Source organism: Lontra canadensis, unplaced genomic scaffold, assembly GCF_010015895.1.
Source record: "Lontra canadensis isolate GAN:19392208 unplaced genomic scaffold, GSC_riverotter_1.0 scaffold70, whole genome shotgun sequence".
Lineage (NCBI taxonomy): Eukaryota > Metazoa > Chordata > Mammalia > Carnivora > Mustelidae > Lontra > Lontra canadensis.
Genome location: NW_022631064.1, coordinates 4,779,629 through 4,804,035, shown reverse-complemented (window position 1 = coordinate 4,804,035; position 24,407 = coordinate 4,779,629). Strand labels below are relative to the sequence as shown.

Below are 24,407 nucleotides of genomic sequence, written 5' to 3'. Positions count from 1 at the left end.
AAACTTTTTTTTTTTTTTAAGATTTTATTTATTTATTTGAGAGAGAGAGAGAAATGAGAGGTCAGCAGGAGAAGCAGACTCCCTGCTGAGCAGGGAGCCTGATGTGGGACTTGATCCCAGGATCATGACCTGAGCCGAAGGCCATTGCTTAACCAGCTAAGCCACCCAGGTGCCCCTAGGGGAGAATTTTTGTGCCTCTTATACCTTTGACTATTGAACCTTTTGTGTTTGAAACACAAACATTGTTTGTTGGTTTATTTTAGTTTCAGAGGAAGAGTTAGTGATTCATCAGTTGCACGTAACACTCAGTGCTCATCACAAGTGCTCTCCTTGGTGCCTTTCATCCAGTTACCCCATCCCCCAGCTACCTCTCCTCCACTAAACCTCAGTTTGTTTCCTAGAGTTAAGAGTCTCTTATGGTTTGTCTCCCTCTCTGATTTTGTCCTTTTTTATTTTTCCCTCCCTTCCCCTATGTTCCTCTGTTTTGTTTCTTAAATTTCACCTGTGAGTGAGATGATATAATATTTGTCTTTCTCTGACTGACTTATTTCACTTAGCATAATACCCTCTAGGTTGCAAAAGGCAATATTTCATTCTTTTTGATGGCTGAGCAATATTCCATTGTATTTATGTATATATTATATACATATTATTATATATACATATATACATGCTTATATGTGTATATATATATATTCCATATCATCTTTATCCATCATCTGTTGATGGACATCTGAGCTCTTTGCATAGTTTGGCTATTGTGGACATTGCTGCTATAGACATTGAGGTGCACATGCCCCTTTGAATCACTATATTTGTGTCCTTTGGATAAATACCCAGTAGTGCAATTGTTGGGTCATAGGGTAGCTCTATTTTCAACTTTTTGAGGAACCTCCATGCTGTTTTCCAGAGTTGCTGCACCAACTTGCATTCCCACAGTGTAACAGGGTTCCCCTTTCTCCTCATCCTCACCAACATCTGTTGTTTCCTGACTTGTTAATTTTAGCCATTTTGACTGGTGTGAGGTGGTATCACATTGTGGTTTTAATTAACTTTAATATACTTTAATATAACTTAAAAATAATACTACTAACTGTGGCTTTTTTTTTTCTATTTTGGTTTGTTTAACAAGTGTGTTTGTGTGTATTTCCTCATTTTATCTTCACAACAGCTTAACGAGGAGACATTTTATTCCCACTAAAGGTTAGAGAGTCAGAGAGGTTTAATCAGGTGGTAGGTGAGGGAGCCAGACCCATAAAGGGTTCCATTGCTTCTTTTCTAGATGTTGAGGTGAAGCAGCAGCTGTAGTGAGTTGAGAGGTGTTAGTTAATGTCGGGGTAATACTAGGATGAGAGGTGCATTGAACCTAACCTCGGTGGAGTCAATAGCTCGATTCTGAGGGCTGGACCAGTGGCTCCCAATGTCAGTTTTGTGACAGCCTCATGTGTAACTGTGTCACAACTAATTTCTTGCCAATAGTCAAATATCAAAATTTGTAATCTATTAAGTATTTTACAAAAGTAGTCCTATAGACCACAGTTTAAAAAAACACACAGTGTTTGATTTATTTTCTTGAATAGAAGAAATGTAGTAGAATTGCAGTTGGTGATAGAGGTGCACCCAAACTTGGGGATGCCTCTGGGAACATAGCCTACCATTTCATGCAAAATCACCTAGGTCTGGAGGGGAAGAAGAGATTGAGAAATTAGAGAATAGATTGTTCTGGAACAGGGAGTTTTTCTGAGTTGACTGGTGTGAAGTGGTTAAATGTTTTGTTCAGAGATCACGCTGTAAATGGAATCAACTCCAGCGCCTAGGTGTTTGAATTCCTAGGGATTTAATTTGTGGTTATAGGCATACCTATTATTCTTTAATATTTTTAATAGCTCAGAACACAGAACTTCAAGGAAAGGCAAATGAGATGGAGAAAGCATTCCAGACTTCCCAGCTGAAGTGGAAAGAAGAATGCAGAAGATTTGAACATGATTTGGAGGAAAGAGACAATATAATTCAAAGTTGCAATCAAGAATATGATTTACTTATGAAAGAAAAAAGCAGACTAGAAAAAACTGTACAGGTAAATTATTATTATTATTATTATTATTTTAAATATTTATTTATTTATTTGACAGAGATCACAAGTAGGCAGAGAGGCAGGCAGAGAGAGGAGGAAGCAGGCTCCCTGCTAAGCAGAGAGCCCGATGTGGGGCTCGATCCCAGGACCCTGAGATCATGACCTGAGCTGAAGGCAGAAGCTTAACCCACTGAGCCACCCAGGTTCCCCTAAATTATTATTTTTTAAAAGATTGATTTATATCAGAGAGAGAGTGAGAGAGAGCACGTGGGCGTGCACATGAACTGGGGGAGGGGCAGAGGGTGAGAGAGAATCTCAAGTGGACTCCCTGCTGAGTGTGGAGCTGGACGTAAGGCTCAATCCCAGGACCCTGAGATCATGACCTGAGCCGAAACCAAGAGTTGGATACTCAACCGACTGAGCCATCCACCAGGTAAATTATTTTTATGAAATAATTTTTTTAGCTTCATTGAGATGTATTACACATTATTTGAACTTATTCTTGGAAAGGAAAATATCTACCAGAAATCAAAGAAAATCTGATTTCCTCCTACCCACCCTCCCTCACTCCCTCTCTTCTTTCCTTTCAGGGGCATTTTTGTGGGTCTCTTTTGTAATATGATTTAGCAATATATTAATATGTATACTGTTTTCTTTTGTGAAAAAGGTTGAGATCTCTGGTCAAGCTAGAAGAACTCACTTATGTGAAAGTATCAGAAAATGGGAACCTCTTGCCCTTTAAGTTTAGCCATATGAAAGTTTGGAATTTTAGAAATGTGGGCATTAGATTTTGGTCTGAATATACAATAAATATAAAAAAATTATATATCTGATATGGACTTATATATGTAGAGTACATTCTATATAGATAAGACATGAAAAATATTTGATGACCCTTTACTGAAATTATATGAGCTATTTATTTTCCTATTTTTTGTTCTTTTTTTCTTTATCTCTCTAAAGTAAAAGTGTGGCTTAACTTGAAGTTGCCAACCCCTTAAAAGATAGATTTTGAATTGCTTATATTTGCCATTTTTTCTGAAGCACCAGTTTAAATTGAAAAAAAAAAAAAAACCACAAAAAACATGATAGAAACGCTTTTATTTACCGCTGGTGTATATGGGTTTTCAGAACTCTAGAGAAACGAATCTTTATTAGAGGTAAGTTTACACAAGCATTTCCTAAATGTGAAAGTTTCAGTACAAGGTTCCATGGCATGGTCAGCAGATCTGATTTCCTCCATTTCAGACGAAGTTTGTCTCTTCCTTTAGTGTTATATGTTCCCAGGTCCTTGAACAGTGCCTGGTGTGTGCAAGGATTCCCCCATCTGAATGGGAGTAGTTTAGGTGGCTCCAGGTGCTCCGAGTTCCTGGGCTGCTGTATATCACCTTGCCCGTGTAGAATGTCTAGAGCTACGGGGAAAGAAGCATAATGGCAGCGGCATTCCTTACAGTCAGTCAATCAGCCTGCACCTCAAGTTATAAAATCTTTCCGTGATCTGGCTGAGCTGCTTGATAAGAGAACTTTGCTTGATTTTATGCTACTGGCTTTGAGCTGATCTGCACAGACTAAGTAGGGGAATATAGGGTTCAATAGGCATCATACTATTTATCCCGAAGGGGGAAAAGCTCAATGCCCTTTGTGAAGACTTTCCATTAGTGAAAGTTGTAAGGGTAATATTCATGATGCAGATCCCAGCTACTGTTTATATGGACACTGAAGGCTTTCCCGCCTTCTCATATCAACCACACAGTCTTTTTCCTTGTGTTAATGGGAACTTAGTTTTAAAGGGGGCTTCTTGCTTTAACCAAGTTAGATCTTATAAATGTAGTACAACTAGGAAAACCCAAGAAGAAAAGTCTTTTGTGAGTATTATCTGTAGAACAAGAAATTAGTCATAGCCCAAACCTTAAAAATTTTTTGACTTTTAAGATGTTTAACATTTTAGTGTTTCCTTATCCTGATTTGTTGCACGAAATATCTTTCTTATCACTTTTGGTCAATACAGTGTACTCTGTGAGTTTTATATGTAAATTACCAGGGTTGATCCAAACAGTTTGTTCATAGGTAATTAGAACTTCCCATATTATCTACTTTACATAGAAGATATACATATAGATTACATATAATCTACATTCTGATGATCAAAATATATTATAGTTTTATTAATGATTTTAACATAAATTATAATGAGTTTTAGCTATAGGTAAGGAGAACCCTTGGTACACTTGAATTGGGGTTAAAGGAAGAAAGATGACTTTCATTGATCAAATAGTAAAGCAAGATTTTATTCATATAAAGGAAGCGTTGGAAAAACATCAGCAGGAGAAGAATGAGATGGAGTCTCATATCAGGGAGACAGCACTGGAGGAGTTTAGATTACAAGCAGAACAATGGGAAGCAGAAAGAAGAGAGTTACAATTTATAGTACAGGTATTTAAAGAATAATAATTCAGTTCCTTAAATATGTCTTTTTAATGCTTAGGACATTGAATATTACATTAGTGCAATAACTGGCTAGTTTACTCAACACAAAAATGATTCCTAATCTTTGATCTGTCGAAGGCCATGTTTCATTTGGGGTTACATGACGATATGGGCAACTCCTATGAGCATATACTCTCTGAATTAGAGTTGGGTGACTTCTGTTGCATAAATTATGTGATTTTTGAGACATATATACATTTGGTATTTTATTTTTCCAGTTTAAAATGTGAGACTGTTCACAGCCTTTAATAGCATAAAGAAATAGAATGATTGGCTTTTAGATATTAAAGGATGCATATAAATTAATATAACATAGTGATTTTTCAACTCTTTTTCTAAGAAGAGCAAATTTTAAAAAACTTTTTATTTAAATTGAATTAACGTATGATGTATTATTAGTTTCAGAGGTAGAGATCAGTGATTCATCAGTCTTATATAACACCCAGTGCTCATCACATCATGTGCCCTCCTTAATGTCAGTTACCCAGTTACCCCATCCCCCCAGCCACTCCCCTCCAGCAACCCTGTTTGTTTCCCATGATTAAGAGTCTCTTATGGTTTGTCTCCCTCTCTGCCTTCGTCTTGTTGTTTTTTTCTCCCTTAAGAAGAACAAATTCTTTTTTTATTTTTAAGATTATTTATTTATTTGACAGAAAGAGAGAGAGAGAAAGAGAGAGAGCACAAGTAGGGGGAGCAGCAGGCAGAGGGAGAGAGAGAGAGAGAAGCAGGTTTCCTGCTGAGCGAGGAGCTCTATCCCCGGACCCCAGAGATCATGACCTGAGCAAAACGCAGCTGCTTAACGACTGAGCCACCTAGGCGTCCCAAGAAGAGCAAATTCTTAATCGGGTTCTATTTACTCCTTTTCCTCATCACACAGAATCCCCAAGCCTTCAAATAGTCTGGTTGGAAAATAACTGATTATACCCAACCCCCATTGTAGATGAGCAGATGGAGATTTATGATTTACTCAGATCATAGTCTGAGTAATTAATGTGGGAAGAGACTACCAGTCACCAGATTCTCATTTTGGTGTATTGTGCATTTTTTTCAGGAGATTAGATGTAAATTATTTTGAAAGAGAGAGAAGAGAAATTTAAACTGTTAATTCACTGACCAATTTAACTTAAAATTTAAAATAAATTTCTATAATTTCTTCTATTACTCATTTGGTGATAAGATATTTTCTCTGTATAAAACAACAAATTGAAATACAGTCTTTGTAGACTATAGGCACACCAAGGTACACATTCTTCACAGAATGAAGAATATCCATCTAAAATGAATTTTGGAGTAGTTTTATGTTAGAAACCACTCTGCAAGACAAAGGCAGCCCAAAACATGCAGAGAATAAGAGCCATCTTATTTCTTTAAGAGTGAAAACAGTGGAAATATTGAATTCGTTATATTCGTCAGTATTCAAAATACCAACAAATCCACAGCTTTGCCAAACCTTTGGTCTTGGATGTTGTTTTCTTACCAGTCACTCCATTTGTAGAATCTGGAAAGGTATTATAGTCATTCTTTACACCTCTTGGTATTCTTAGAGTCTGTTTGTAATTTGTATCCCTTCCTTTCTTCCTTCCTCTTTCTCTCCCTTCTTCTGTCCTTCCTTCCTTCCTTGTACATACTGAGTTTCTGCTATGGGTGCTGAGGATACAAAATTGATTAAGATCCTTGAAGATCTTAAAACAGAGAGACATGTAAAGAGAGAAATTGGAATATAATAAAAGTTTGAACAAAATACTGTGGGGTCATGAAAGAGAAATTGATTAAGTGCCTAGGAGATTGGGGAAATCATCACAGAATGGCTGACATTTGAACTGTTGTTGATAATTGTCTTAAAGTCTACCTGAAACAAACAAGTAAACATAAGTAAATGAAAATAACCTCTTCATTTCTGAACACTCAGAAATCTCCAGTGCCACTAGTCAAAAACCTTAAATTTGTAAAATATGATTCAGAAGCCTTTATATTTAAATGTGGGAGTGATGCGATTTTAGATGCAATTTCTTGGTCAATCCTATAAACCTTAGATGAAACGTATGTGACTTTATACTATGAAGTACTAAAGGAATAAAGTGTTAGTCGTCTTTTTTTTTTTTTAAGATTTTATTTTTTTTTAAGTAATCTCTATACCCAACATGGGGCTCGAACTCACAACCCTGAGATTGAGTCTCATGCTCCCCCAACCAAGCCAGCCCGGCACCCTGGTATCAGGCTTTAATTATTATGTATGGGAAAGAATAGGGAATATACTCCATAGTTACTATGACCTTTTGTAAGATAATTTTTTTAAAGGTTTTATTTAAATTCCAATTAGTTAACATATAGTGTAATATTAGTGTAAGATACATTTTATTGTATTGTGTCACTGAAAGGTTCAGAGCTCAGTCTCTCAATTTCCTGTCCTTTTAACATTAACAAAATAAAACTGTTTTTCCTTTTTAAAGCAAGTTTAAGAAACTATTTGTATTTTTTTAGAAGTCTTTTTTTAAACAAGTCGAGGGATAGATTGAAATTCTCTTCTCTGTTGGCTATTGATGGATTTAGGTTCCCATCGTATAATTAGATGTTAGTATGGTATAGTGTTCTCTTTGTGTAACTCTCTAAGGGAATTCAGCTTTTAAAATACGTTAAAAAAAAAAAAAAAAACCCTCCTAAGTGAAATCCATCTTTAACAGACAAAGCAGGTGTAGTATTTCTTTCATCTGGGCTTTAGAATTCAGTCCCACTATTAAAAAAAAAATCTTAATTTTATGCCGTGTTTCTTTTCTTTCCTAGTAATTGAAAAGCTAAATAGAGGTGTACTTCTCTGGAATATTAATGGGAACTCTAGTGCAGTTACCTCATTTTAAAAAAGTATTTCTCATTTTTTTAAATACATGTCCTGTTCTGATAAACATAAAAACTCCATGTCTTCCTTTAGCACTATTTGAAATTTCAAAACAAATCAAAGCCAATTTAATTTAAAAACAAAGTATTTATATTGATTTTGAAACACATATTCTTATTTTTTATCTCTGCTTACTAAATTTTTAACTTAAAATGACTGTTTGTTATGTTTTTATTTATTTTTTCTTCATTCCTGCTCTAGCAATAGGAATTTTGAGGATGCTTACTTATTTTTGTTTTTAAGACTTTATTCATTTATTTGACACAGAGAGCATTAGCTTGGGTGGGGAGGGGAAGGGAGGAGCAGAGGAAGAAGGAGAAGCAGGCTCCCCACTGAGCAGGGAGCCCGAGATGGGGCTTGATTCCAGGACTCCAGGATCATGACCTGACCCGACCTGAGCTGAAGACAGATGCTTAACCAACTGAGCCACCCAGGCGCCCCTTCAATGTATAATTTATCAGTAGGATTGAGAGCATTTAGAAGATGTATATATTTTCGTATTTGTTTCCCAAATTCTAGAACTCAACCAGGGAATAAAATGATCCTTTCCTCCTTCATCGACTAAATTCAGCTTAAGTGTCTAGTGATAAAGAGATGGCAGAGTCTGTAATGGCAAAACTCATGAGGAATGTAGACCGAAAATAACAACATACACTGAAGAGGAGGGAGAGTGGGGACACAGTAAAGAAGGTATCAGGGTAGGCTTAGGCATCAGTAGGCCAGATGTTAGGGAGTGGAGGGCAAGGTGTGGAAAAATGACCCCATGGACACAGTTACGATCTAGGGACAGCTTGGAGGAAGCTCCACTGGGAAGGAAGTATTTCAGAAGTTTGCCTGAAATGGTCTAGAGCGGCAAAGGAGCATTTCTTTGCAGTTACCTAGGAAACTGCCCACTGGTACCTTGTGTAAGCGAGCGGCATAGATAGTGACTCGAGCGCTGGGTATACTGCCTTGTTTCCAATCAGGAAATAGCTTTATAGTCAGTTCATAAAATGACTATATATTGTGCTCACTGTAAAAAATGCCCTCATTTAGGGAAACTTAAAAGCAAAAGTGAAGGTCCTATGACTCCCCCTCGAATCCCACTCCTTATCTAAGGGGATATAAACATTTATCACTGTATTACATAAACGGAATTCTATTTCTCGTTGTGTTTGGTGTCCATCTTTTGACATCCTTGTATTATTCTTGTAGGGTTTGCATGGTTTTCTGCCATGTGGACGTTCCCAATATGTATTGAGGAATCCCTTATTGAAAGACATTTTATTTCCTTAAAAAATTTTTTGCCCTAATCGAGATTTGGGGTGCCTGTCTGGCTCAGTCCATAGGGCATGTGACTCTTGGCTTTGGGGTTGTGAGTTCATGCCCCGTGTCGGGCGTAGAGCTTACTTTATAAATTCTTAAAAAGATTTTATTTATTTGAGAGAGAGAGACAGAGAGCATGAGAGGGAGAGAGAGCAAGCACGAGCAGGGGGAAGTGCAGAGAGAGAGGGAGAAGCCGATTCCCCACTGAGCAGGAAACCTGATGCAGGGCTGTATCCTAGGACCCCAGGATCATAACCTGAGCCAAAGGTAGACATCCAATCAAATGAGCCACCCAAGCACCCCAAGCTTACTTTAAAAAAGAGAAAAACAAACAAACAAAACGGAAGAAATGATTCACTAACATTCCTGGCCATATCTTGGAGCTGTAGGACAAGTGATTGAACTGTGTAAATGCCTAAACGTATCACTGCTTAGTGTGCAAGCTTATGGATTCATCATGATCAGTACTACACAAAGTTAGTACCATTTTACACTTTGTGGCTGCAAACACTATTTCTTTTTGTAGAACTGTGCTGGCTTTGGGGATTTCAGGAGATAAGCATGTACTAGGTTGGGGTGGTAACTAGCTAAATTGATATATTTTGTGAGGTAGGGAGGAGGACTACTTTAGCTCTGATAGGTTTCTAACCATACTTTTGTAATTCTTCAGACCTAAAAACTGTATTTTGGAGTCTGAGAAATGTTGTTTATATGAGTACATATAAAAAATTATAGTTTGGGGGCTATGTTTCTGAAACATGTGGACAGAAAGCAAGTTTATTTTCTAGTAGTGTATTGTGGTTTCCTGTGATGGTAAAAGTCAGTTCAAAGCCTCATTTTAAAATATTTTAAGTTCAACACCTCCCTCTAGTGGATAAAAGAAAAACTCCTTCAATTTCCATTTTCCTTAATAATGATTGTGTTACACACCCACACACATCATACTTACTTTTTCACTGTCAGGATCCCGGTATCTTTTTGTTTTATTACAAAATAAATTCTGTGACAAAATTTCTAAACCTTTATTTGCAAGGAGAGAAATTATTCTTGATATATAACTGCATGAACTATTTTATAACTCTTTTGGAATTTTCTTGTATGTTATTTAAAGCACCCCAGTCTTGGATTGTGTTGATAAAACCATAAACTTAAAACAAATATTTCAACATACAAAAAATAGCAGGGGTTAATATAACCAGTACCTGGCATAACGTACCATATCATTAAATACTAAAATTTACCATCAAGATCATGTTTGTCGTATTTGTTTCAGAATTAAAAACAGACAAGCAATAAATTGTTACATTATTAAGACTGACTATTCTGAATTACTTCATTATTCCTCCATCACCCTATTCACAAAAGATACCAGTATTCTGAAGTTAGTGTTTAATATTCTGTCTGTATACATTGACAGTGTATCCAATTATTTTGTTATTTTTTGTGTTTTAAAAATATACATAGAGTATTGGAAGGTATGAATCTTTGTCTAGCTTATTGTTCTCACTTGTGCTTTTGAGATTTTGATAACATATCAAACTGATAAATCTTGATGCTAAATTGACAAGGATACAGGAAAAGATGATTATAACCAATTATAATCAATTATAACCAATGATTATAACCAATCTCACTAATGAATATACATACAAAAGTATTATATAAAATATTAGCCAAGTCAGTGCAGCAAAATATGAAAAGATATAAAAGACCTTTATACAATAAAATGCCAAGTGAGTTTAACATTAGAAAATTAATCAGTGTTCATTTTAAATTAATATAATCCCTTAACTATATAAGTTTCTTGAATATGTAAACAGAATTCCCCAAAAATCTACACTATTTGAGAAAGACAGTTTTTTAAATAAAAACTGTGTATGTGTTTTTATATGCATATCCAAAGATATATAGTAATTGTCACATATTAGTGACTAGGTGACCTCTGCATTGAAACTGGAATTGTTAGGTCAGAAATTTCACCTACATCTTGAAAGACTTTTATTTAAAAGCCATATACTATAAGTAATATTTAATATAGGCCAATTATCATAAAGTTAAAATATCACCAATGAATAGAATAAGCTCTAACTGATCCATCACTGATTTTCCAGTTGTTCCTTTTTATAGGATTAAATCGAAAGTGTTACGGAATGATGGACATGCTCTTTGTTTAGTGTAATGGAAGGACTGCCTGTTGTTTTCTGTACTGTTTGCCATTGGGAATCACAAGTCATATTTTCTTATAAGTAAATTTCATGAGACTTCCTGAATACTTCAGTTTCTTTTGCTTTAATAAGTATTATTTGAAATAATTGCCATCAGCTACAATACAAGCATTTTTGGTTATAGATTTTATTTTGTTTTTATTTCAGATTATTTGGATTACATTGTGATTAACCTTGTAAATTACTGTTTATTCATTTAAAAATATACATAGTACTTTGTGTGGATGATAGAAAGTTAGAGATGATGTGGCAGTCAAGAGGGCATATAATTTATTTTAATTTTTTAAAAAGATTTTATTTAATTATTTGCAGATAAAGAGAGAGAGCACAAGCAGGGGGAGCAGCAGAGGGAGAGGGAGAAGCAGGCTCCCCGCTGAGCAGGGATCCCGATGTAGGGCTCCATTTTGGGACCCTGGGGTCATGACCTGAACTGAAGGCAGACACTTAACCAACTGAGCCACCCAGGTGCCCTGAGAGGGCATATAATTTAACAGTGAATTTGAATTGACATTGGCGTTATTAAGTGCTTGAAGGAGGGGAGTTATCATGCAGAATAAAAATAGTATCTTATACTTGTATACTGCTTAATGCTCTTAAAAGTACTTTTGTATATGAAGGTACTGTTATGGTGAACTTAGATTATGGCTATTCATAAAACCATTCATTCCTGAATCCACACTGCCATTAAACAGTTGCAAGTGCTAGGGCGCCTGGGCTTAGTGGGTTAAAGCCTCTGCCTTTGGCTCGGTCATGATCCCAGGGTCCTGGGATCGAGCCCCGCATTGGGCTCTCTGCTCAGCGGGGATCCTGCTTCCTCCTCTCTCACTGCCTGCCTCTCTGCCTACTTGTGACCTCTGTCTGTCAAATAAATAAATAAAACAGTGAGTGCTGGCTGCTGGCACACTTTTGCTCTGTTGTCCAAGTTTGCTCTTATCTGTTCTAGTTTAAGGATTGAAAATGTGTGAGGAGATGAGTTTCTGTATATTAAGATGTTTCCATTACCTGAAGAAAATCATTCTTAAGAGTTCATGGGTAGTCAGCTACAGAGTGGTAATTTCATGAGTGAGGGGGTATGGAGAGAAGGAATTACGTGAGGTTTTGTTCTTCATCCTTTGACTCTGGACGGTACTGCCCCATGCTTTCCAAGTTAGAGTCTTTTAGAGAGAATTGTATTTGGTGCTTGGTACATTCTCAGTCATCTTCTGATGATACCTTTTGAATGGCTGGCAATACTTGAAACCATTTTGGATCCATATGTGCGTGTCTGTCCCGGAATAAGATTGTGCTGGTGAAGGAAGGTGAGAAAGGACTTGCCTCAGAGACCTAAGTGGGAACAATGAATGTAGACATTGACCTGTGGAAAATACTTGGATATGCATGTTAACTTCCCGTTTGAACTTTCATAACGTTCAACTCTGACTTCTGAGTTTAGTTGGGAAGGGAGATTGAGAGATTTCAGTAGAACACTACCTGATGTTATTTTTCTTCCAATAATACAGCAAAGATTTGAAAACTTGAAAACTGAAAGAAATGAAACACAGCCATCTAGTGGATGCAACTCGAAGAACCATAGCCATAGTTAAAGTACCAAGAGCTCACATAAAAACCTCTCAAGGGCCTTTATCAGGCATTCAAGCTAATCACTTCTCCTCACACAAAGGAGCCATGTACATCTGTATTACAAAATATTTAAAAATTTTAATGAGCAGGGAAAACATTATAAATGGCATTTGGACTACAGCATTATGTAAATACCCTCAGAGGTCAATTGAACTAGCATAACGTTATAGTATGTTTTATACATTTTCAACCGTAAGATGTGTTAACCAGAGCTCTAAAATTGTAAAACTCCCATAATTCTTTTTTAAAAATTTTATTTTTAAGTAATCTTTGCATTCAGCCTGGGGCTCAAACTCACGACCCTGACCTGAGATCAAGAGTTTGATGCTGTACCAACTGAACCAGCCAGGCGCCCCCAAATTATAAAACTCTAGTTGTGCTCTTTTGAATATGTTTATATTCTGAAACATTGCTGGAATATCTAGATCTCTTTTGCCTATGAGAGCAAGTGTCTATAAGGTCCTTGAACAACATGGGTTTGAACTGTATAAGTCCATGGATTTTTTTCAATGAATATGTAGGAAGGTTTTTTAGAGATTTTAGACAATCTCAAAAAACTTGGAGATGAACTGTGTAGCCTAGAAATACTGAAAAAAAAAAGTTAAGTATTATAAGAATACAATACATAATACATATAAACATAGAAAATACGGGTTAATTGTGTTATCAGTAAGGCTTCCTATCAACAGTAGGCTATTGGTAGCCAAATTTTTGGGGAGTCAAAAGTTATATACTCATGTGTATAACTGTTCATGTGTGGGTGTTCCTAATCCTCATATTGTTCAAAAGTTAACTGTATAAATTAACCTATTTTTGTGGTTGAAGCACAGGTTTACTCACTCTCTTCTAGGAAATACATTTTTGTCAATGTTGGCTTATAAACTGTATTGATGCAAAAACGAATTACTTTCTAGGAGCAAGATAATGCCGTACAAAATATGCACAAGAAGGTAGAAAAATTAGAAACTGAGCACATGGACTGCTCTGATCTTCTACGGCGACAAACAAGTGAACTTGAATTTAGCACTCAACGAGAAGAACGTCTTAGAAAAGAATTTGAGGTATATTTTCTCATTCTTTTAAAACATATATATGTTGTCCAGTTAGTAATTTAAGGTCAGAAAAAGTTTTAGTCTGCTATCAAATATAAAACTTTTTTTTTCAGCATTTATTTGTATTGAATATCTGGCTGCTTTGAAAACTTTGTATTTGAGTAAATTATATTTTGCCCCTAATTTTTAAAATCTATCCATTTTTAACAGTTAATTCCCATGGAATATTTAGAAAGTTTGAGGGTAATTGTTTGCATGATAAGATTGAGGAAGCAACTCAGGAAAGGATTTTGTACACATAATATTAAATTCTAATTTTGTAGATTGGATCATATACTAGCTGCATGGTTTTGTGGAATGCATTTCAGGTGAGACTTTAGATGGGAAAGAAGCATCAAGTTACAAATGAAAGTTATGAGTTTGATGAGAGAATGATATAATCACTTTAATTTTGAGAGAAATCTATTTGTTAATTCTTTTTAAACTTTCCTTTTGTTTATGGGAAATTAAGTATTTCAATAGGTAAAGAAGTTTTGTCTTAGACATAATTTATAATTGTAATTAGGTAAATAAACATTTATAAGGAGAATTCAGTGACAAAATCCAGAGCTAATCCAGTTAAACTCACTGCTGTCATTTAACATTGTTCTGGAAGTTTTAGCCAGAGAAGTATATGATGGCAGAGCAGCAATAAGAAGTACAGTTGTTGGAAAGGAGGCATGACTCTTAACATTTTCAGGTGATGCACTTATACTGTAAATAGTCAAGAAAATCAACTTTAGAATTATTGACACTGGTAAGAACATTCAGTAAGGAGGCCAGGAAGAAAAGAAAAGTAACAATTTTATTTACATTCTTATATTCTAGCAATAGTCAGAGAATAAAACATGTAAAAAATTTTCTTCACCACCGTGACAAGAATAGGAATATAATTAACTACAGACACATTAAAAAGTTACCAGATTTAACTAAGAGTCTTCAAAGAAAATGGTGATACATTTTGGAGACACTCAGCACTAAAAAGATATGAATCCTTCCTAGATTATATTATGGGTTAAAATAGTTCCAATAAAAAACTCAGTGGAATTATTTTGGGAATAAAGATTCAGATATTCATGTGAAAGACTAAAGAGCTACTACACAAGAGTCTCTCATACATTTTTAAAAAGATTTTATTTGTGGCATCTAGATGGCTCAGTTGTTTGGTATCTGCCTGTGGCTCAGGTCATGATCCCAGGGTCCTGGGATGGAGTCCCATGTCGGGCCCCTGCTCAGCGAGAAGCCTGCTTCTCCCTCTCCCACTCCCTCTGCTTGTGTTCTTTCTCTCACTCTCTCTCTGTGTCAAATAAATAAAATCTTAAAAAATATTTTATTTATTTGAGGGAGAGAGAGCGAGTGCGAGCCCCTGAGAAGGGGGAGGGGCAGAGAATCTCAAGCAGAGTCTGCTCTTAGCATGAACTCCAATGTTGGTCTCCATCCCACAACCCTGAGATCATGACCAGAGCTGAAACCAAGAGTTTGACGCTTAACCGACTGAGCTACCCAGGCGTCCCTAAAATATTCTGTTAAGAGAAATGAGTGGAGACTTACTATATCAGAGGTTAATAGCTATTATAAAGCTTTAGTAATATATCAGTGGTGGTTTTTTCCTTGTATGCAACAGAAACCAACTTTGGCTAACTTCAATAGGGAATTCACTGGAGGAATATGGGAATCACATTTGCGATTAGGATGAAAGTTGGGGAATCAGGCTTAGAAATGAAACCCAGAGCATCCCCAGACGTCTTGGGAACAGAAATGATGGAGGAAGTTAGGATGAATTGATATCAGTAATTTTCATTTTATTTGTTTACCAGTAACAATTGGTATCATTCTTTTTGTCACTTTAGGATTCAAATCCCAAAGAGAAAATATTCGATTGAAAGAGGTAGTTTGCCCCAAATAAATCTCTCTCAATTCTGCTAAAATTAAAGCCCCCCCCAAAAGAAATTTTTTCTTTTCTTTAATTAATTTTTTATTTTTTAATTAACTTATAATGTATTATTAGCCCCAGGGGTACAGGTCTGTGAATCGCCAGGTTTACACACTTCACGGCATTCACCATGGCACATACCTTCCCCAATGTCCATAACCCCACCACCCTCTCCCTCCCCCCCTCCTCCCCACAACCCTCAATTTGTTTTATGAGATTAAGAGTCTCTTATAGTTTGTCTCCCTCCTGATCCCATCTTGTTTCATTTATTCTTTTCCTATCCCCAAACCCCACGTTGCCTCTCAACTTCCTCAAATCAGGGAGATCATATGATAATTGTCTTTCTTTGATTGACATATTTCACTCAGCATAATACCCTCTAATTCCATCCACATCATTGCAAATGGCAAGATTTCATTTCAAAAGAAATTTTTATAAAGAAAATTCAGTTTCTGGTACCAAAAGAAGGGGAAAAGAGATTGTTGAGTGGCCAAAAAGTACAGTAACTTTAAGACCAGATTTTCCATGGTACAGATTAGAAGGCCAGTAGTAGACTTGTAGAATATATATAAAATCTAGTATATGAAGATACCACTTTAAATTAATGAGGATAGGAAAGATTATTCAATCATCTTGAAACATGGTTAACTATTTAACTCTTTGGTTAACTATTTAACTAAAATAAAATTAGATTCCCAGCTTACATCATATTGTAAAATAAGTTTCAGTTGAATTAAAAAGAGTAAAAATATTATAAGCTGATAAAGAAGAAAAAAAAAGTGGTTTTTGCTCTCTGAGTCTAGTATGACTTGTTATTAATCATAAAAGCAGAGGAACAAAATCAACAGATTTATAGCTTTGACTAGGAGAAATTAAAGTCATATATATGTAAATTCTCCACTTCAAATAAAATAAAAAAAACACATGAGAAAAATATTTATAGCAAAAGGTAGATCTATCTCTATCTCTACATCTCTTTATCCAAATTCCCTCCACTATTTGGTAAGAAAAAGGAGAAAACCTTTATGAAAAAAAATCTACCAAGGACTTCAAAGAAGATGTGAAAGATGTTAAGATGAATAGCAAACATACGAAAAATGCTTGACGTCAGAAAGGCTGTAACAGTCATGATACCAAGACTAAAGAAAAGGTAGCACCCAGTGTCAGTGAGGGAGCTGTTAAAAGTTCCTGGGTCTTGCTGCTGAGAGGGCAAATGGATAAAGCCTTCCAGGAGCTGTGTTTGGCAAATTTATGTGGTCTTCATCAGAAAATCATCACACCCTTTGAGGCCTCCAGCTCATGGCTCAGCCATCACCTGGGACTTCATTTTCCTCTGTTGGATCTCCTGTTTCCTAGGTCCCTGTGTGTTTTTTACGCCAGTGGCGTATGTAGTCTAGTAGCTGCTAAAGAAAGGGTATATGAGAGCTCAGTTTTAGCTGATCTTGTGTTTCTGAGTGTGATTTTTATGAATAAAGTATTAGAGCAGATGTAATTTGGCCAAATATAGAATTTTAGGTTTAAAGTCATTTTCTCTTAATATGTGAAGGCCTTACCTTCCTCATTCCCAGACTCTTCTGTTGCTGTCGAGAGGCCTAATGTTATTCTGGTTTGTGTTTCTTTGATGGTGATCTTCCTCCCTCATTCTTGTCATCTCTGTAAGTTTTCTTGGTCTTCTGTTCTTTTCAAACTTTTTTTTTTTAATGGAAAGCTTTAAACAAACATATTTTTAAAAATGAACAGAACAGTATAATGAACCTAATGTATCCATCACCAGCTTCAACAATGATCTATATATGGCCAATATTTTATCATTTATGTCCCCACTCACTTTCCCCCGTCCCATATTATAGTGAAATGAATCCCAGTCACAGTATTTTAACTATAAATATTTATTACAATTAAAAAAAAATGAGGGGTCTTTATTTAGAGTCACGTTTTCAATATTAAAACTAAATTAACAGGAACATCACTTAATAAAATCAAATATCCAGGCTTTATTCAAATTTCAGATTGTTCCACAATTTGATATAAATGGTGTAAATGTGTGTAAATGCAGTTTGAGTCAGAATTCCAGTTACACATTACAATTGGTTGATATTTTTTCTCTTGCTTTTAAAGAAGATTTTATTTATTTGAGAGAGAGAGAGATTGCGTGCGTGAGCAGGGAGAGGGACAGAGGAGGAGGGAGAGAGAGAAAGAGAGCACACTCCATACTGAGCTCAGAGCCCTACACAGGACTCGATCTCATGAGCCTGAGATCACGACACCAAGATCACCACCGGAGCTGAAACCAAGAGTCTGTTGCTCAAACTACTGAGCCATCCAGGCACTCTCGTTGATAGGTCTCTTAAATCTCTTTTAATCTACAGATTCTTTGTCTATAGCTTTCTTTTTTCCTTATATTTGTGAGGACACCAAATTATTTGTGCCATAGAGTTCCCACTGACTGCAATTGCAGGACATCAAATATAAATAATGTTTCTTAGTATAGATCTTTTTAAATTCACGGTGACCATTTTAGTTAGGAAATGCATGCCCTTTATTTGGAAGAATTCTCTTGTGTTATTCTCTTGTGGAATTTTTTTCCTCAGGGCTTTCGCTGTTCTTTCTCTCTGGCTTTTATTATTCAAGTGTCAGATCAACTGGATTGATGGTTTACTTCTTTTACCTTTCTGTTGTCTTTCTCTTTGTCTTTTTGTTGTGGCTTCTTGGGACATTTCTTGACTTGACTTTCTAATCTTCTTACTGAATATTTTTTTTTCATTTTTAATTTCTGAGAGCTCTTGTTCTCTGTACCATTTTTTTTTTAATAGCATCCTGTTCCTATGACTACTGTATTCATTTGTTTGTTCAGTAAGTATTTATGGAGAGTATTAGGCACACTTTTTGGTGCTTGAGGCATTAGCAGCGAACAAAACAAAGTCTCTTCCCTCTTAAAGCTGATGCTCTAGTCAGGGAGAATCACACATTAAATGAAACAAAGCATGATAAGCCCTGTGGAGAGTAATAAAGCAGACTAGGGTTGGGGTGCTTGGGTGGCTCAGTCAGTTGAGTGCTTGACTCTTGGTTTCAGCTCAGGTCATGATCTCAAGGTCGTGAGATCGAGCCTTGTGTCGGGCTCCATGTTCAGCTGAGAGTCTGCTTGTAATTCTCTCCCTCTCTCTTTGCCCCTCCCTCCAACAACCTCTCGAATAAATAAATAACTCTTAAAAAATAAAGCAGACTAGGGGAAGTAATGAGTGATGAGACAGGTGGGTTACCCTTTTATGTTAGTGGTCATAGAGGGCTGACTTGATAAGATGGCATTTGAATAGAGACCCAGAGAAAGAAAGGGACAGCCATGTGGATATCTGGAGGAAGAGCATTTTGGGTAGAAGATATAGAAAGTGCAAAGGCCATGAGATGTGAGTGTGCTTGGAAGGTTTGAGGAATAGCTAGGAGGGCATTGCGACTGAAATGGAAAGGCTAGTAGGATAGACAGAATGGTAGGCAGATTTTACAGTCTTGATGATCTTCTGTAATTCATGGTAAGAACTTTGAGTGAGATGAAAGCCATTGGAAGGTTTTGAGTGGAGGCCTGACATGCTTCCTGTTTTTTGTTTTAAAAGCATTGTTCTGTATATTCTTTAGAGAATAGATTGTAAGAGACCATTTAGGAGACTATTGTATTTACCTTGATGAGATATATAGTGTAGAGGAGTTTGGATTTGTATGTATTTTGGAAGATAGAACTAATAGAATTTGCAGATCAATTGGACCTGGCTTGTGAGAAAAAAGGAGAAAGTAAAGGATGAGGCCAAAGATTTTGCCATGAGCAAATGGGCGAATGGCATTGCCATTTACTCAACTGGCAAAGAAGGCAAGTGGCATAGATTTGGGAGAGGTCAGGAATTTGCTTTAGGTATGTTACATTGGCATGCCTGGTAGCCATTCACATGGAGATGTGGAGTAGACAGTTGAATACGAGTTTGGGGCTTCGGGAAGCATTACTGTAGGATGATAGGGAATTATGGCAGATATTTCACTGTACAACTTTGAATGTCATAATCTGTAGGTCTTCTCTGCGTTTCTGTAGTTTCTGCAGAGTGCTCTGCTATTTTGTCTTTGGTGGTTATAACATGGAAGAAGGACATGGAGAAAGAATCTGCATATCATACTGTTCGATACCCAGACTTTCCCCTGGTTTCAGCCTTGTGTACCCCTCGTCCCCCACCCCCTCTCTGTGTATCCCTGTGTTCAGTCTCTGGTTCAGATTCACATCTTCCAGGTAATAAACCTCCAGTTTGTGTAGTGGTTAAGAAAGGGTTATTGTTTGGCTGCTTCGCTTGGAGGTGGGCATCTGGAGGTTAAACTTATACTGATGGTATTAAAATATCTTTATTAAGATATAATTTACATGCTATAAATTTACCCATTTGTAGTGTACAATTCAGTGATTTTTAGCGTACTCATAGAGTTGTGCAACCATCACCACAATCAATTTTAGGACATTTTTATCACCTCAGGAAAAAATCCCATACCATTAGCCGTGACTGTCCTGTTCCCCCATCTCTCTCAGCCCTAAATAACTGCTAATCTGCTTTCTGCCTCTATAGATTTGCCTATCCTGGACATTTCCTATTAATGTAATCATACAACGTATGGGCTTTGTGGTTGACTTTTTTCAGTTAGCATGTTTCCAAGATATCTATGTTGTATCAGGTATCAGGACTTCATTCCTTTTTATTACTGAATAATATTCCACTGTATTATACACCACATTTTGTGTGTCCATTTCTCAGTTGATAGGCATTTGTGTTATTTTCACTTTTCAGCTATTATGAATAACGCTTCTGAACATTCGTATATGGGTTTTCGTGTGAACATGTTTTCAGTTCTCTTGGGTCTATACCTAGGAGCGGAATTGCTGGGTCATGTGATAATTCTGTGTTCAATTTTTTGAGGAACTCTCGGACTATTTTAGACAGTGGTGCACTGTTTTGCATTCCACCAGCAATGCATGAGGGTTCCAATTTCTCCAGGTCCTCACCAGTACTTGTTACAATCAGTTTTTTCAATGATAGCCTCCCTAGTTGGTGTATAATGGTATGTCATTTTGGTCTTGGTTTTCATTTCTCTAATGACTAGTGATGTTGAATACCATTTCATATGCTTATTGGCCATTTGTATGTTATTGGAGAAATACCTATTACGGTTCACTGTCCATTTTAATGGGTTATTTGTACCATGTGAATGTAAGATGTTAATAATAGGGGAAACTTGGTGTGGGGTGTATAGGAACTCTCAATAATAATGCCAAGCATGAACTTGGCAAAGATAAAATGACTTACACTCTTAAAATACATGGCCTAATTTTATGTAAAGTCAGAGAAAAAATAAAAGACTAGATTATATTCTACATAATATTTTTAGTTTATTTATCACTTTTGATGAACACTTTTTTAGGCCAATACATTTAGGAATGTATCATCATTTAAAAATATGTGGTGAGGTGCTTGGACTCTTGATTTCAACTCAGGTCATGATCTCAGCATCTTGAGATCGAGCCCTGCATCAGGCTCCACTCTGGACATGGAGCCTGCTTGAGATTCTCTCTCTTCCTCTCCTCCGGCCCCTCTTCTTTGCTTGTGCACATATGTGAGCATGTGTTACTCTGTCTCTTAAAAAAAAAAAAAAAGTTGCATATAGATGCCCCATTAAAACATTAGAATAAAGTCCAAATATACTTAGAATTAAAAATCTCATTTAGAAGTCACTTTTAGGATGCTATGCAACCTTATGATCATTACTAAACACATTTTAATTCCTTACAGGTTTGAAGAAGTACTAGGTAACAGTGATTTCTTTTTCATTGATAAAATTTTTATTAAGCCAGTTTTGACTGAATTGAGGAAATGTCTAATGTCTAAACTTTAGGATTTATTTTTGGATAACTCAATATTGATTTTTTTCTTTGTAAAATATTTGCCCCAATTTCTCTTCTTATTGACTGATGTTATAAACATCAAATTGTTTTAGACTAGTTTTACTTTGTGGTTCTTCTTAGCTGCTCTGTAATTACTTTTGGTAATACTGGGTCTCTGCTTTTAGAGAATTTGAAGCTTTGAAAGGTAGTCCAGGTAGTCTCAATTTTTATTCTATTTATAGGAATTTTATAAGTGGACTTGTATAGTCCTCTGACTCATTTATAATTCTTCATATGTAGACACCTTTCAAAATTTTGCTTTATGGCATGCGTGGTTGGCTCAGTTAGTTAAGTGTTTTCTTCGGCTCAAGTCATGATCCCAGGGTCCTGGGATCGAGTTCTGCATCACGTGCTTTGCTCAATGGGGAGCCTGTTTCTTCCTCTGCCTGCTGTTCCCCCTGCTTGTGCTCTCTCTCTCTGACAAATAAACAAAATCTTAAAAATTTTTTTGCTTTATATTTAAGTGAATGTATCTTGTTTTGGCTCTTGGCCAGATGATGACACAGTGAAAGAGAAGTTAAAGAGGATTTTATGCTAGTTTTGCATTCAGTTGTGGAAGCATTGACTACTAGTAATTCTAGGGACTTAAGTAACTGTCAGTGGTATTCTTAAAAAAAGAATTGCTATAAGATATGTGAAATATAAGGATTAATATAAAATAAATGAGATAATAATGTTAGTAAGGATAATAGAGGAAAACTGTTAATGTTTTAATTTAATAGAACACATTATTTAATGTCAGTAATATCAGAGTAAAGCAACTAGCATAATAGACATGTAGCCCAATCAATGTTTTAAATTTTAGTGAAGCTTTTTAACAGTTGCATTTCACGAAATGGATTTCTTAATGTGCCTGGACCAAAGCTGTATGTTTGTGTGTGTGTGTGTGTGTGTGTATAGTATAAGATATATAAATATATAATATATAAAAATATATAAATATACAAGTATATATTATATTTTAAATAAACATAATTTTTTATAAATAAGTATTTATAAATAAATATATAAAATTTATATAATAAATATATATAAATTTACATATAAACATATATAAAATATATATGATTTTTAAAAAAGATTTTATTTATTTGACAGAGAGAGAGAAATCACAAATAGGCAGAGAGGCAGGCAGAGAGAGAGGAGGAAGCAGGCTCCCTGCGGAGCAGAGAGCCCGAAGCGGGGCTCGATCCCAGGACCCTGAGATCATGACCTGAGCCAAAGGCAGAGGCTTTAACCCACTGAGCCACCTGGGTGCCCCATGATTTGTATTTTTAAAAAATCTGATAAACTGTATACCATTGTGTGGCTTAATCATCTTAACACAGATCAATGGTTTCTTAGATTTAAAAAAAGAAAGCAAACTCCCAATCCAATTTTATAAAAATGGTGCTGGATACCACAGAACCAAGGGAAAAGTGAACTGGAAAAAGAAATATCTGTGGCTTTTATAAACCTCTTTACAACTGGGGGAGGGGTTTTTTTTGTTGTTGTTGTTGTTTTGTTTTTATCATGGGAAATAAGCTTAACTCAATAAGAAAAGAGAAAAGAGAAGATGCAAACCTAATAGTAAGGACTGAGGAATCTTGCGAAGATTACAGTGGAGAGAGGACTGGCTGCAAATAAATTCTGAATTGCTTCTGTCAGTCATGTTCTGTATTACAGTAACGAAAGCAGGGTAGAATGTAGCTTTTTCCTCTGTACGTAGACTATACTCAAGTGAAAAAGGAAAAGAAAAATGACTCACATTTCCTATTGTCTGTGAAACCAGCCTCATCTGATTTCACTTGTTCAAGCCACCATGTGTTTGTAGGAATTATTTTTCAACACCTATTTGTGTCAATTACTACTTACCAAATGGGTAAATGATGAAATCACCTGCGTTATAAGATTGTGCTTAGAAGTATTAGACATTTTTGTATTTATGTTTATAACGGACTTTAAAATAGGGAGTTTATTAAAAAATTTGTTAAATACTGAAGTTTTTGTTGCCAGGAGAGCTAAAGACAATTTTTAGAGAGGCTAAGTTGATTTATGATGAGAATTTGTGTCCTGTAAATTCTGAAATTTCCTATTTTCATTTTTTATGGTTCCTTTTATTATACCCAATAGTAATAAAAGCTCTTTTTTTCCATTACACTGTTTTACAGTCTGGGTGATAGACTTCATTATTCATTCCTGGTAAATAAAAATTCACTGTATTCTCCGGTTTATACCTCTAGTCAGGTTGTCTCAGATGTCTGTTCTGAAACTGTTAAAGCCCTGATTGTTGCTGCCCTCACTGACTAGCTTTGAGGTTAACTGCAAAGTCAACCACAGCTGAGATGACGGACATGGGCCGCTCTAAATATTGGTACATTTCACTATTTCTTGAAACTCCTGTGTAGTTTTATTTATTTTTAAATTAAATTAAATTAAGTAATCTCTACATCCAACATGGGGCTTGAACTCAGTATCCCAAGATCAAGAGTTGCTGCCCTGCCGACTGAGCCAACCAGCTGCCCCCAGGATAATAAATCATAAAGGACTCATAGATTTTCTTTGCTACCATCTTTCAATACATGACTCAATTTAAGTGATGTGATATTATGGTGCTTCTCTTGTCCAGATACTTGTCAAATACTTTGAGACTTTGACCCTTTAAGATTTTTTTTTTTGTTCTATAATAAAAAGTACTTTGGGATCTTCACTTTACAGTCTTGAAGTACAATGGCTGCTCTTTATTCCCCCCACACAGGTAGGAATAAGTATTGTAATTAATTGTTAACAAACATATAATAAATTATTTACAGTCACCTATAGCAAAATATACTT

At 35.9% G+C, this 24,407-nt stretch overlaps 1 protein-coding gene across 5 annotated transcripts in view; it reads left to right on the top strand.

The window, feature by feature from the left end:
* The window catches only part of CCDC171 (coiled-coil domain containing 171), a 288,246-nt gene that overhangs the window by 33,080 nt on the left and 230,759 nt on the right, over window positions 1-24,407 (top strand). For 4 of the 5 annotated variants that reach the window (XM_032880557.1, XM_032880556.1, XM_032880554.1 and 1 more), the window contains exons 5-7: window positions 1,887-2,077; window positions 4,376-4,507; window positions 13,519-13,665. In XM_032880557.1, the coding sequence (XP_032736448.1) occupies window positions 1,887-2,077; window positions 4,376-4,507; window positions 13,519-13,665 (470 nt within the window). The remainder of the gene's footprint in view (window positions 1-1,886; window positions 2,078-4,375; window positions 4,508-13,518; window positions 13,666-24,407) is intronic. The other variant, XM_032880558.1, reaches the window with a different exon arrangement.